The sequence below is a fragment of the Apodemus sylvaticus genome, chromosome 6 (assembly GCF_947179515.1).
Source record: "Apodemus sylvaticus chromosome 6, mApoSyl1.1, whole genome shotgun sequence".
NCBI lineage: Eukaryota > Metazoa > Chordata > Mammalia > Rodentia > Muridae > Apodemus > Apodemus sylvaticus.
This window is the reverse complement of record NC_067477.1, coordinates 99,554,994-99,570,020: the sequence shown is the minus strand read 5'-3', so window position 1 is coordinate 99,570,020 and position 15,027 is coordinate 99,554,994. Positions and strand designations below refer to the sequence as shown.

At 45.0% G+C, this 15,027-nt stretch overlaps 1 protein-coding gene across 1 annotated transcript in view; it reads left to right on the top strand.

Moving 5' to 3' along the window:
- Taf1b (TATA-box binding protein associated factor, RNA polymerase I subunit B) overlaps positions 1 to 13,125 on the top strand; it is a 63,570-nt gene extending 50,445 nt beyond the window's left edge. Inside the window, exons 10-15 of the mRNA XM_052186044.1 lie at positions 853 to 1,030; positions 1,890 to 1,936; positions 3,732 to 3,822; positions 10,254 to 10,324; positions 11,035 to 11,257; positions 12,724 to 13,125. Coding sequence (XP_052042004.1) covers positions 853 to 1,030; positions 1,890 to 1,936; positions 3,732 to 3,822; positions 10,254 to 10,324; positions 11,035 to 11,257; positions 12,724 to 12,925 — 812 coding nt within the window. The 3' untranslated portion in view covers positions 12,926 to 13,125. The remainder of the gene's footprint in view (positions 1 to 852; positions 1,031 to 1,889; positions 1,937 to 3,731; positions 3,823 to 10,253; positions 10,325 to 11,034; positions 11,258 to 12,723) is intronic.
- Positions 13,126 to 15,027: the final 1,902 nt, after the last annotated feature.

Genomic DNA, 15,027 nt, shown 5'->3' with positions numbered 1-15,027 from the left:
AGTTTTCAAAGCATACTTCTGTATAATCTTATTTTATCTCATTCTGTTCTCTCATAACCCACTTAACAAGTAAGGATGATATTGCTAGATATATGGGTTCATGCCTATAATTCCAAACCTCAAGAGGCTGAGGCAGGAGGATCATGACTTTGAGGCAAGCCTAAGTTACACAGACAAATCCTGTCCTTAACAGAAGAAAGAAGGGTGGGGAAGCTGACGCTGTGTGGCTGTAATCATGTGGCTGCAGTGAGAAGCCTGCATGAAGGTCCTCAGGTTTCAGGACCTAGACTCACTAGTAAGCCTTCAAGCTGCAGACACAGCCTGTGCTAAATGCAGAACTTCTCTGGGAAAGCAAAGCATCTAGCTACGAGCTTTCATAGCCTCCAGAGCTCTCTGAATTCCTGGAGAAGGTTGACCTTGAAGGAGGTGAGTGCACCTTGCTGTAGAGACACAGATGAGGGGCATGTATGGTACAGCACAAAGCTGGTATGTGTCTGTCTGCATGAGACCCAAATGTGTCTCGCACATACATGTTTTAGGGTGTCAAGTAGGTCTTGCCAAGATTTGCCATTACTATTTCCACACTGGCCTCATTTTTTAAGTATTATTTTATTTAAAAAAAAAAAAGCTCTCAAAATTCCTGTTTGACATCATGTTTTAAATAAAAGGTTCCTGGGTAAGGTGTTGCATCCCTGTAATCTCAGCCTCCACACCAGAGGCTGAGGCATGAGAGGCATGAGTTCAGGGCCAATATGGGCTAAATGGAGACCCTGCCTTACAAACAAAACAGATGTGTAAAGATAACTTAGAAATGTGGCCTAGTTTGTGTTTAACTGTTTTGTTTTTCGACAGATGAAATGCATACTTTAACCTGTCAAGTAGTAAAGTTGACTGGAATTGGAGAAGTGGATTTTCTGACGTTTGATCCTATAGCTAAAATGAAAAGGACAGTTAAATATGATGTGCAGGCTGTGGCTGTCATTGTAGTTGTGTTGAAGCTGCTGTTTTTGCTGGATGACAAGCTGGAATGGTAAGTCAGTGGCAGGTGACTTGTTATTGCACTGACTCCAGTTGTTTTAACCCTTGCTTCTGCCAGCTGTTCAGGGTACAGGAACCCTGTGCTTTCACAGGGGGTGGGAATCTACTGTGTTGTAGCCGTAGGGCTTTCCAGAGTGCAGGAGCCCTGTGCTTTCACAGGGGGTGGGGAATCTACTGTGTTGTAGCCGTAGGGCTTTCCAGAGTGCAGGAGCCCTGTGCTTTCACAGGGGGTGGGGATCTACTGTGTTGTAGCCGTAGGGCTTTCCAGAGAGCAGGAGCCCTGTGCTTTCACAGGGGGTGGGGATCTACTGTGTTGTAGCCGTAGGGCTTTCCAGAGAGCACTCACATCTCTCGATCATGCCTGCTTTTGAGTAGCAGCATGCATTTGTCATCCCAAGGATTTCTGGTCTTTAAAGCACCATACATTGTAAAAAATAATTTGGCACCATATCAGGGTACCTTTAGGCTCCTGGCACTATATCTCTGAGATTATTTTAGATTATAAAGGTACTCTGCAATGTTACCCTCTTGAAAGTAACAAGAAATGAAGACCTTCAGTGTCTTTTTCCTGGACAGTAATTGCCTCCAATTTTGGTTCTTTCTCTTCAGAATTCAGGTTTAACTGTCCAAGCTGAACAGTTATGGTTGAACACACCTTTAATCCCAGCACTTGAGAGACAGAGGCAGGAAGATCTCTGTGAGTGCAGGCTAGCCTCTTCTCCAGAGAATTCCAAGCCAAATGGGGCTACAGAGTGAGACCCTGCCTCAAAAAAATAATTAATTACTTAATTAAAATTAACTGCCCAGACACATGTCATCTAATGCCGTTGCCCTGTGTCTTGCCCCTCCAGGTCTTACTCAGATCTTGCTGAAGCGTACAATGAAGAACACAGAGAAGGTACTGGATTCTTTTATTAGTCAGATTCAAAGTGGTTATAAATGATGGATTAAAAGGTAGCTGATGTACAGAAAAAGATGAACAGTCACATATACATGTGTCTGTATGTGCACCAACTGTGCGCATGTTTACTTTTCTATATATAGATCTAAATGTAGTGTCTGCCAGGAGATCCACGTGTTCTGTCACTGTTGTTCCACATTCGCCGCTCACCAGCCAGACTAGACCAGAAACTTCCTCCACAGCCGCGTGCTGGCCCCTCTCCGTGAGGTGCTCCCATTTCCTATCCCCACAGCCCTTCACACTCTGCACGTGCCTGTTTATTCCCCTGTGAGCAGTGTTCTGCCTGTGCTCCACACCCTCTCACTACACACAGGCTCCCCACCAAAGCCAGAGCTGAGCACGCTGGCCACCGCTGCTGCTGCCTAGACTCTCCTGGATTCTAAGTAATGGCCTAAGCACATCTGTCCTTGTTGGCCTGCCTGTGTCTGTAAACTCTGAGATGATGGTCCGGCAAGCGAGCTGTAAGCAGATGCACAGTGACTCTGTACCGAGCACAGGGCTTCATCGTGGCCTCACCGGCTCTCTCCCACTGAGCTACATCCTCAGCCTCCTTTTGCTTGTTTATTTTTAAAGACAAGAGCTCAGTAAATTGTCCAGGTTGGTCTGTGTCACTTTGTACCTGACTTAAGGTCCTCCTGCTTCAGCCTCCCAAGTAGCTGGGTTAGAATCCAATGTTATAGATTCAGTTCATATCTGTTTTTTATCTGTTTGTTGGACAGAACAGAGTTTCTGGCCCAAGAATAACTCAGTGCAGTTTTGTGTCTATATGAATTCTTACATTCATATGTAGTTCTGTCTATAGAAGGATTTTTATTCATTAGTTTTAAAAGTTCAGGTTTAATATTCTCAGTTCATTTGTGTTTTTCATAACATATATTTTCTATAACATATGTGAAGTTAAACACTTTTTACTGTCCCATACTTACAGGAACACATACATAGGGTTGAACTAGATGTCTTCTGGGGTTCCTTGAATGCTAGAGGTAATGTCAGGAGAATGGGGGTCAGAGAACCCAGAGATGACTTAACTGTTAGCTGTCCTCTGCCTCCACTGTTCTCTGGGTAGTTCCCCCACCCCCTCTGGCTGTATGGCCTATGAGGCTGTATCATTTGGTTATATTGGCCATTTGAAAAGATTTGTAATTAGACACTAACGAGGCAGTTCTTATTAGAGGATACTAGACAGTAATCCTGTTTACACTTGCCGTGTCTGGGTCTGTTGTCGTTCTAGCCTATGCCTCACACACAAGCCAGCTTTCCACTCCGTCCACTTTCTTCCTCATGGGCAGAGTCTCTGGATTAAGAGTAAGAACATCTATCCCTGAGGAGAATGGGACTCATGTGCCATAACTCCACTCCACACGCCTATCAATCCTGTGCTTATCAACACAGTGCCTAAGTGTGTCGGAGTCCTACCGGGAACTAGGCTGTGCATGCTGGGTGTGGGATGGGGAAGAGGCACGGGGTGTATAGCAGCTAGCAAAATGTGTGATCTCTTCTCCAGGAGGCATCAAGGCCTTCAAAGGTGAGAAGAAATGTGCTAAAAGGCAGTTTTAGGACAGTCTTGTGGGGCCACAACGTTGTCGCACCTTACAGCAGAGGGAGGTGGTTCTGCCCCTCCTCTTCAAGAGCTGTCATATAAATGTTCTGTTTAGGAATAAACTCAGATTTGAATAATGTGTGTTTTGATGTGATGGATTCCACTACTGAGCATGCATTTCATTTCTTTCAGACACACCACAGTTTGATTTCAGAAAATGGTACCAAGTTATGAAGAAAACTTTTGATGAGAAAAGACAAAAATGGGAAGAAGCAAGGGCCAGGTGTGTCCTCTGTCCTTTGTGTCCTGCTCTGTGTCCTCTGCGCCACATCTGTTAGTGTGTACTTGGCAGCATGTGGCTTCTCTCTAGACATTTTGGTCCTGTATGTTCAAGCTGGTTTTTCCCCCCTGGGGTTGGGATTCCAGCTCAGGACCTCACACATCCTCTGCCCCCCCGCCCCCACCTTTGCCTTCTTACATCATTCCTAGGTAACCACATTTGCTTTTAGATTTCCCCGTTGTTCTTCTTCTGACCTCTCTCTGCTCTAGGACCTAGCCTAGGTACCACACTGCACCTCACACTTGCATTCGTGCAGGGTGCACCTTGCCTGCGTAGACATTACTCTCCTCCCATGTGTTCTCTCAAAGCTGGTCCTTTTCCGTGTGTGCATCCCAGTATTGTGGAGATTGTAAGTGTTCCCTGTGGCATGTGTGATTGGAAGGTTTTCCAACACCAGTGACCTCTGAGAAAACCAGAGGGCAGACAGTGGGCTTTTGTCTCTCACCCTCAGCTCTTGTCCCTGCAGCACAGCTCAGGGCTCGGTCCGTGACTGTGCAGCAGGAAGAGTGTTGCTTTAGGGACAGAAGTATGAGGTCCCGTCTTCACAGACTCACTCTGTGACATCGCCTGCTTACCCCAGCTCAAGTTCAGTTCATTCATAAATTTCTAAGCATTATCTATTTAGTAGGGAGCACATCTCTACTGATCTCCAGCACAGTTTCATTTCTATTAAAACTGAGTCCCACAAGACAGAAGAAAAACCAACATCTCTTTATATAAATTTGCACTAATATTGATGTAATCAAATCATTTTCCATCATTTGAGAAGAGGAAGTTTCTAATGTCTGAAATGGTAAGTTGCTCTAGTTCCCTGCTGAGCAAATTAGAGATGGCCGGCCCTTGGAAACTAGTAAACCATTTTCAAGTTTCAAAGCAAAGCTTTTATTTTTCCCCTAAACGTCAGAGAAACGTGTTCAAAGGCAGATAAAGCACCATGGAGAAAAAGTTCCTTGCAAAAAGAGGAGTGACAGGTTTTTGCTAGACAGGCTCAGGGCACAGGAGTGGTGCGGCGAATGCATTCGAACAGGTAAGTGGGCTCAGGCTCTGACAGCAGAGGACGGGGTGTGGAGTGTGTGCTGACAGCCTGCTGGTTCCCAGGGCTGGCCGGCGTGCTTCCTCTTCTTTGTTGGGTCCTCCTGGCCTATAGATAGATGAGTAAGATGTGTCCTGGGCACTTGTGGAGTCAGCCTCCTCTGTGGTGTCAGCTGGGTGACTTCGCTCATCCTAAGGGTTGGGTGTTGCAGGGCTGTGCTGTGTAGTCTCCTTGGCTTGCCCCAGCAGGTCACCACCTTACATTTCAGACACTCCCAGTTCATGCTGCAGTGTGAGAGTCGGTTGCATGTCTAAACATACTGACATTAGCTACTTTAGGGGAGTGTTTACCAGCAAAAAGGAATAAGTCCATTTATAAAAACCCTTTTCCCAGGCATTAGACCCAGAGAAGAGATTGTCTATAGGATCCCATGCCAAAGCCATCCTCTACACAGTGTTAATACACACAGGTGGTGGCGGCTGCCATATAACTGATGTCACTCACTGCCACCTGATGTGTGGGCACAGCGCCCCTAGGAATGCTGAACACCTGCTTCTTTGTGTCATCTCTGCCAACCCATCTTCACATAAATTTTTATTTTCTGCCTTTCTTTCTAAAGATTTTTATCATCTATTATCTATCTATCATCAATCAATCTAGCTAGCTAGCTAGCTATCTTAGGTTATTTATTTTACTTGGAATTGAACTGTTGCTCTGGACATCACCTTTCAAACTGTCAGATGGTTATTAACACATTTTCTTCAGATAAACCTTCTACATTGAATGAGATTTTGAAAAATACTAGTAAAAACAGTAGTATAAAAAACAGCTTAGTAGGCGGCCTTGATGGCTGACAGTTTATCACAGGGGTTGAGAAGAACCTGAATGAAAATGTAAAAGCACATGCAGAAAAACTCATTCCCAGGCTGGGGGAGATGGCACAGCGAATGAACATTAACATATGAGTTCTAATACCCAGAACCCATGTAAAAGCCAGATATGGTGATAGACATCTGGAATCCCAGCACTGGGGAGACAGAGACAGGAGGGTCCTAGGACTTACTGGTTGCCCAGTCTAACCTAATTAGCAAGCTCCAGGTCCCTATGAGAGACCTGCCTCAAAAAAGCAAGGTGAAATGGCTCCTAAGATTGACTTCACACACACACACACACACACACACACACACACAAACACACACACACACCCACACACACCCACACACACACACACCCACGAGGAAGAGAGGGGGGAAGGATGAATGATAAAAAAAAAAAAAAGCTTGCTGATCTTTTGGGTTAGGTAAAAATTTCTTTAATATAAAATTAAAAGCATAATCCATAAAAGAAAAATTGGTAAATTAGACCTTAGAAGTAAGGATTTTTTCAAAGGTACTTAAGAGGAAATGAAACCCTGGGCTTAGAGAAGGTGGTTGAAGCCGGGCAGTAGTGGCACCTTTAATCCCAGCACCTGGGAGGCAGAGGCAGGTGGATTTCTGAGTTCTAGGCCAGCCTGGTTTACAGAGTGAGTTCCAGGACAGCCAGGGCTACACAGAAAAACTCTGTCTCAGGAGATAGATAGATAGATAGATAGATAGATAGATAGATAGATAGATAGATAGATAGATAGATAGATAGATAGATAGAGGCAGGCAGGTTTCTGAGTTCAAGGCCAGCCTGGTCTACAGAGTGAATTCCAGGACAGCCAGGGCTACACAGAGAGATATATGAGAGAGAGAGAGAGAGAGAGAGAGAGAGAGAGAGAGAGAGAGAGAGAGAGAGAGAGAGAGAAGGTGGTTGAAGCGGGGCATAGAGGTACACACCTTTAATCCCAGCACTGAGAGGCACAGGCAGAGGGTCTCTATGGGTCCAAGGTCTCATTGTGAACTCCAGGGCAGCCGTTGCTACATAGTGAGACATAGTGAGACTCTCGTCGTGGGGAGAAAAGCCAGAGAGAGAGAGAGAGTGGGGTAGAAAAGCCAGAGAGAGAGAGTGGTTGCAGATCTACTGAGTATCTGATGAGTAGCAGATAGAGATCTGATAAAAGAGTTTTATGTATAAAACATAAAGAATTAATAAAAATAGGAAAACAAGTCAAGTTTTCAAATGAAAAACTAAAGATGTACAGGTCACACAAGCGACACCTACCATAATTAGAAGGGGGTCTACTCTGACTGCAGTTGCTCCTGCTAAGTATAGAAGTATGAAATAGGACAGCTACTTTGAAAAGTTCAAGTGAAATAAAAAATGTATGTTCCTGTAGAAATCCATATAGAAATGTTTGTAGTGACTTTTGCTAGTGACAAGATAAATAACTGGCATATCCATGTCATACAGTCCGCTGAGCGACACCACACAAAGCCTTCTGATACAGCAAGGAGTGTGACTCCTGACATGCAAAATGAAAGACCCAAAGGTTGCAGTGTGTGTACGTCTATTTATATAACACTCTCCAATGGCTGAGCTTATAGGATAAAGACCGTGGTTGCCCAAGATCAAGGGTGTGGAGAGGACTGACTACAAAGGGCCTGGCTTTTGGAATGATGGGACTGTTCTGTGTATTAGTCACAGTACTGATTACACAGCTGTGTGTGACTGCTAATTGGAAGTGTCCTGAAAGAGGTCTCATTACATGTAAATTATACCTTGATTCTCTTTTCAATCAGTGAAACAAACCATGTCAAAAAGAGGGAAGCATCTAGATAGGGTCTAGGTAGAGTCCCAAGGCCTTTGTGGTGTATCTGTTTGGGAACTTTGTGTACTGTGAAAAGCAGGCAAAGCAAGGCAAATATCTGGAGAAGACTGCATTTCAGGAAGCTGTCCAAACAGTTGAAACATTAAAAGCTTCAATTCCCAGCCCATCTTCTTGGGGCGTGGCCTGGGGATGGTAGTAATGCCTCTTTGATTGTGGTGGCTACTTGTTTAGGTCACCATTACCAAACACCTGTCCAGACCTGTCATTCCAAGGAAAGCTTAACAGTGGACGTCCCTGAGGACTTGACTATACAGGACACTTGTAAGAAAATAAATGATAATTTTTAAAAGTTATTTTAAATAAAAAAATAATTAAAAATATAATTAAATTCACCACAGATCTAAATGACAACCTCGTTAATATTTTGAGTGTGGTATAATTTACCTAAACTTAGTTTACACATAATTTACAGGAAGACATTCTTACATTGCCTATATAATCACAATTGTGCTAATTTGAATTTTTTTGATGTTTGAGGAAAAAAATCTCTGTTCTTAAATTGGTTGAAGTGATCATTTGTTTCTAAATCATATTACTAAACTGTATGTTTACATGTATTTTTCTTAACTAACATTTAAAAATTAGAGGAAATTACCAATTATTGAGTTTTACAGGTAAATAGAGATATTTGTTTCTGGCTTGCTGCTCCTTAGTGTCTTTTCTAGAAAGTTCTGGTTGTCTCATGGGTACGTGTGAGCTAGGCACTTTGCTGGGCACTAGATGTGCCATACCTCAGTGATTGCACAGGGTTTGTCCAGTATTATTTGGTGGTTGCTTCTCTTGTTAAGACAGAATCTCAGGTAGGCCTGGCTGACCTCAATTCACTGTGTAGCTCAGGCTGGCGTTGACCTCCTCCTCTGAGTACTGAGGATACAGGGCTGTACCACCACTCTCTGCAGCACATAGCAACACCTGTCTTTTTTTTTTTTAAGATATAGTCTCACCATGTAGTTCTGGCTGGCCTGACACTTGCCTCTGCATTCTGAGCACTGCAGTAAAAGGCATGTGCCACCTCCAGTGGAAGCCTCACAAATACAATGTAAATTAGTCCTCATAACAGCTCGGTAAGAGCAGGAAACAGGGTTTGTTGGCTCATGTATTCATCTAGTCCATTATTAATGAATACTTAAGTTGAAAGCCTACTGTGTGCTATCCCATCTATTAACAAGGAACCTAGAGGGGACAGGGACCCCACAAGAAGACCAACAGAATCAACTAACCTGGACTCTGGGGAGCTCCCAGAGACTGAGCCACCAACCAAAGAGCATACAAAGGCTGGACCTAGGCCCCCGACACAGATGTAGCAGATATGCACCTTGATTATGTGGGTCCCCCAACAACTGAAGTGGGCTTACCCTGACTGTATTGCCTGCCTGTGGATCCTGTTCCCCTAGCTGAGCTGACCACCTTGTCTGGCCTCAGTGGGAGAGGATGGACTTGTGCCAAGACTGGTTTGTGCCCAGGGGGGCCTGCCTCTTCTCTGAGATGAAGGAAAGGGAAGATGGGGGAGGGGCCTCAGAGGGGTGGGGCTGTGATCAGGATATAAAGTGAATGAATAAATAGATAAAGTAATGAAAAGAAAAAACGAATATATAGCCATAGTGGTGTTGGGGAATGAATGGGAAGACCTTGACCCCACAGCTTATGAGAGGCATAGAGGCATTAAAATGAAGTGATTACGTTATATGTCTGGTGTGTGCCCTCGAGGGCACTATGGAAGGCCTAGAACTGTTTGTCTCCTTTATGCTGGGAACATGCACAAGTTGAGCAGACCCTCTGACTCAGTGTCTTCTTCTGTGCCATGGTGTCTTTATTATATTTTTTTTTAGTAGCCTGAATCACGAAAGTAGATTTTTTTTTTTTCTGGAAGGCTCCTCCTTAAGGAAGTGCAGGAAATGAGACATGCAGGAGAACAGGAATGAGCTTTGAAGCCTGAGTGCCGGCATCCCTGCTGGCAGTGTACTCATGGCTGCCTGGGCCAGAATGGGGGGCCACTATTCACTGCTGGTCACCCATCAGCCCAGCCGCAGGAAGCCAGATAGCACTTAGCCTTTGTCTGGGGGTGGGATGCGGTGGGGGACACTATGGACCAGATCATCCCAGCACCCCCTCTGCAGTGAACATGCCTAACTGGCCTTCTCTCAACAAGATCAGATTCTTAGGTCTGCCTTGCTAGAATCTGGGTCTTTCCTTCCTATTCTCAGCAGAAAGGTGGTGGTTTCCAGGCACTGGGTACCAGAGAGATGGGTACTCACTGTCTATTTTGTATGGGTTTCTAGACTCAGAGGGCACAGCCCTCAGTGATGAACGTTTGGGGTGAAGAGAAACAGCAATGAGAGTAACGAGCAAGGGAGTGTGTGGTGATGGAAGCCAACTCTGCTGTATTCTGAGTAATGGCTCCTCAAGGGTCCTTGGCGCCTACAAGAATCACACCGCTGGCCTGCTCGCTCTGGGCGTTTCTTTCTGGAATGGAAGCACTGAGAGTTGTAGGCAAGCACCCAGAGCTGCTGAGTTTCAGGTCCTGCCTCTGTTTCTGAGCTCTGGGCACCCGCCTCTCATTCTGCTTCACTTCTGTCCTACCTTGTACAGGTATGCTTGGAAAACCAAAAGGCCACTCTACCGTTCACACATTGATAAGTCAGTCGCATATAAGAGAAGAGGTGAGTCTGATGGTTTCCTTTCTGTGCCGCATAGCAGCACTGTTGGGAAGACCAAACATCTCTACATGAAAAGCAAGGGCATGCACAGACTTTGCACTCAGTGGGGACGCTCTTGTATATATATATCCTTCCAAAGGATAAATCACAGATGTCCATATTCTGGGAACTCGCCTGCTTCTTCATAGCAGAGCTCAATTTCCCTGTAAAACTGAGGTCTTGTGTTTCTGTGACCGTGAGAGCTCCGTCAGGCGCCCTGAGATCGGCCTGTGCTCTTTTTAAGTCACCGTTAAGTAATTTCCTGAGCCCCTCGTGCAGCTCCAGCCTCACTTAATGCTCCAGTGTATGTCACTGCAGTTAGGAAGCCAGCTGGGTGTGAGTGTGAGGCTGAGGGGAGGAGGGGAGGAGGGAGGGAGGGGAGGGAAAGGGAGGGGAGGGAGGGAGGGAGGGGAGGGGAGGGAAAAAGGGGGAGGGGAGGAGGAAGGGGAAGGGAGGGAGGGAGGGAGGAGAAGGGAGGGAGGGAGGTGAAGGGAGGGAAGGAGGTGAAGGGAGGGAAGGAGGGAGGGAGGGGAGAGGAAGGAGGGAGGGAGGGGAAAGGAAGGAGGCTCTGGGTTGTGAAGCCAGACTGTCCACCACCACCCCTATAGCAATCCATTCCGGTGACTCCAGGTGTTCCTTGTGCACTAATATCTGTCTCTTCTCTCTATCTCCAGAAATGGTGGAGAATCTTCAAAAACAATTCAGTACCCTGGTTGGTTCAGCAGCTGTGGCTGAAAAGCAGGCCCCTTCAAGTTTTCAGTTCAACTGGACTGAAGAAGGCACTGATAGCCCTTGTTTCCATGGACATAGCCTCCAGGGACTCCTGATAACAAAAGGCCAGTCCTTGATAACCAAGAACTCCCTGTATTGGCTCAGTACCCAGAAGTTCTGCAAAAGGTACGCATGTTTTTAATACTCCAAAAGCATGAGGCGTGATGAAATCTCCAACTCAGCCTGAAGAGCTCCTTTCTCTTCCTTTTTGAGGTTATAATATAATTACACCATTTCCCATCTCCCTTTCATCCCTCCAAACCCTTCCATATACCTCTTTTTGCTCTCTTTTAAATCCACTGCCTTGTTTCTTTTTCCATTAATTGTTTCATGTATGTGTGTACATACATTTGTCTTAATACATAAATACACCCTGCTCTGTTTGTATGTACTGTTTGTATGTGTGTTTTCAGGACTGACCATTTGCTGTTGGACCGGTTGCTCAAGCTCTTCCCTGGGGAAGTCTGCTCCGCACTCTCAGCACTCCTTAATTGCCTGTAGTTCTTGTGTAGGGCTGAGGCCTGTGGGCTCCCCATCCACTTAGGCATCTATCTCTATTGTCATTGTCCTTGTTCCGCTCTGGTTTAGGCAGCCGTGTGTGAGGCACTGTGTGTATAGCATCTGACATTAGGAGATACAGTGTCTCAGCAAAGGCCTGGTCCTCGGCCTCTTGCAATCCCCGTCCTCCACTATGTACTCTGAGCCTCAGGTGCCGGAGTGCTTTGTGGACGTATCCATCAGGACTGGGCGCCACACCTCTGCATTTTGATTGGTTGTGACTTTCTGTAATAGTATCCATCTGTTTCAAAGAAAAATTTCCTTGATGATAATGGTGGGGGCGGGGTGGGGGGGTGGTGGTGGTATTGAGGAGGAGGAAGAGGAGGAGGAGGAGGAAGAGGAGGAAGACTACATTTCTCTATGGGCATAAGGACATACATTTAAGTATAATTAGGAATTATGCTTGTTTAGTGTAAGTGGTGGCTGTGAGATTTTTCATTCCTTAAAAAAACAAAAAACAAATAAAATCACCAGGGTTGGAGAGATGGTTCAATGGACCCCTGTTGCTCTTGCAGAGAACCTGGGTTCTGTCCCCAGCACCCACATGGTCGCTCACAACCCTCTGTAGCTGATGCCCCAGGGGATCCGATATCCTCTTCTGACTTCTGTGGGCATCAGGTGTGCATGTGATACACATACTTAAACGAAGGCAAAATAGGTATGAAGTAAATCTAAGATAATAAGATAAAATAACTGCAGGAATTTAGGACCACACACATAACTTGGATCACATTGCTCTAAGTGCTTGGTGTTTCCCTGTCTTTAAACTTGACTGTGGGCTATGCAAGCATTTCAGAAGCAGAGACTGATACAGTGAGCCCTCCCAGGCCCCGCCTAGTGGATGTGGACAGGGGACTGTGTTCTCTTTGTATAAGGAGCTTCAGCAAAGTTCCCAAGTTTCCCTCTGACTCACAATACTATATAAAGCTAGCTGTATCTGCTGGGGAAGGGGTTTGGAGGGTGGGCACTGCAGGGCTGCCAGAGCTTCTGAATTACTATTGAAAGATAATACGCCTTTTCCCTTTCCATTCTAGCTATTGTAAACATGTGACAACTTATGAAGAATCAAATTTTTCTTTGAGTTACCAGTTTATACTAAACATCTTCTCCTTCTTACTGAGAATAAAGACCTCTGCTCTCCATGAAGAAGTGAGCTTACTTGAAAAGAAACTTTTTGAAAAAAAATACAATGAATCAAAAAAGAGCTCAAGGTCCAAGAAAGTAAGAAGACATTGAAAAGCCAGAGAGGGGCTTGCTCTGAAAGGCGCTCTGAGGATAATGGGGCCGGCCTTGGTGCTATGTTCCAGGGAACTGTGTGAGTCTATTGTTGGCAGGCATACACTTTGACATGTGTCTTTATATGCATTGTAAAATAGGTGATCTTTGAATTATTTTCATAAATACTTTTTCAGAAAATTAAAATATTATGTAAATGACACCTGGAAACTTGTATTTGTTGTATTTTAAAGTTAAACTTTGTTTTTACACTTTCTCTTTCCAAGATGGAAACTAGCTATGTAGTTCAGGCATAGAATTGGGTATGCAGCTTAGGCTAGCCTGGAACTCACTATTGTAGCCCAGGCTGGCCTCAATGCATCGCCATCTTGAATCTTGGATTATAAGCATGCACCAATGTGATTGGCTTTGAATTTACTTTCTTATATTAGATTATTCCTTTTTATACACTTAATCCCAGATTGACCAATGGTCTAAACAACATAATCATCTACTTACACATATGTGTAAGTATTATGAGGAAGCAGTAAAGATGCCTCGATGACCCTGGGGTTGGGGAAAACCTTCTAAGTACATCTCAAACTAGAAGGCAGAAGAGAAGGAAAGCAGTATCACACAGTCCACAGCCACCTGAGGGACATGCTGAGCGTGCTGTGGACAAAGGAACAGTTTATAATGTAGCAAAGGTGATTGCACAGCAATAGGCAAAAGACTGAGGAAATCTAGAGGCCAAGCCAAAAGGACATGAAGTGCTGTCCCACAAAATGGACTGTCAAGTGTTTTAGAGAAGTGTAGACTGGGGAGGACAATGGGAAGTCGCCATTCCTGCTCAGAGTCCATGTTCTCAGTGCACACTGAGAGCTGCTACGTTCTGGTCACAATCTGGGCATTAGAGGTCCAGCACCAAGCAACCTCCTGCTTTAAGGGTCATGTGATCTACTTGGGAGATGATCAAAAGTCAGTCTGTCTTATGGGGAATTAAATCAGGCAGGAAACAGTGGGGGTAACCGTGATAACAAGACGTACCCTACAAAGCATGACCAAGGAGGACCTTCTAGGGAGGTAATATTTGAGCAGAGACCAGCTAGCATGAAGTGCAGTATAGGGAACAGGCTGGGTTCCCAGGGAAGATCACTCTGAAGTGACAGGAGGAAAGAGAGTACAGCCTATGGAATAAAAGATGGGGCGCGTCATCCAACCCGTGGTAAGACCTGGGGTTTGTCCTGCATTGGCACGAGAAGCTTTGGAGAAAATATCAACAAATACCTGAGTAAACTGTTTTGCATTTGCTGAGTTTCAGGTTTTGATTTGGCAATCAGTAATGAATCCTGACTTTTGTAAACAAATGCCTTTTGGCATCTCTGAGGGGAATCCCATGGTCTCATTATAGTTAATTAAAGTAGAAGTTTACAGTGACTGATTTTCAAATGTTAAACCAACCTTTTATTCCAAGAGTATTCCTCACCTGGCCCTAATCCGGCATCTATTTTATACATTAAGTCTAATTTCTGGAAAATATGTTTTTAGATTTGTTTAAGACAACATTTTGATATGTAGCCTGAGGTAGCCGTGACTCAATTCCCCTGAGCTCCTAAGCAAGCTGGGCATTAGAGGCATAGCTAATATGCTAAAATTTGTTAGTAAGTCTTTGTTCTCTGTTCATGAGGTACATTCTGGAGTTTTCTTTTGTTTGGTCTTAGATTTCCTGAGATCTCAGCATGTTTCCATCACTCAGAGAAGTGAGTTCAGCATCCATCGATTGGACGGTGATAGTCCTCAGCTCTGACCTAATCCATAGGAGCTAGACCCAAGCTGGCCACGTGGCACAGTCTGGAAGCACTGGGCCTCCTCACCTCACAGTCAAGTGCACTGACGCTTGGGCACAGGGGTTTGGGGTCTGGAGTAGCACGTGTCATCCCCAAACCTAAGGAACCAATCCACTTGGCCTCAAAAATGTAAAGCTTTGAAGGAGCTGATGACACAAACTACATGCAGCAGAGACCCCGGCTCTCCTGCAGTCTGATCTCCCCAATGGAGCCTGACCATTTTAGTTAGGGTTTTAGTTCACAGGCACAACCATGCACACCGGGAAGACGCAGACA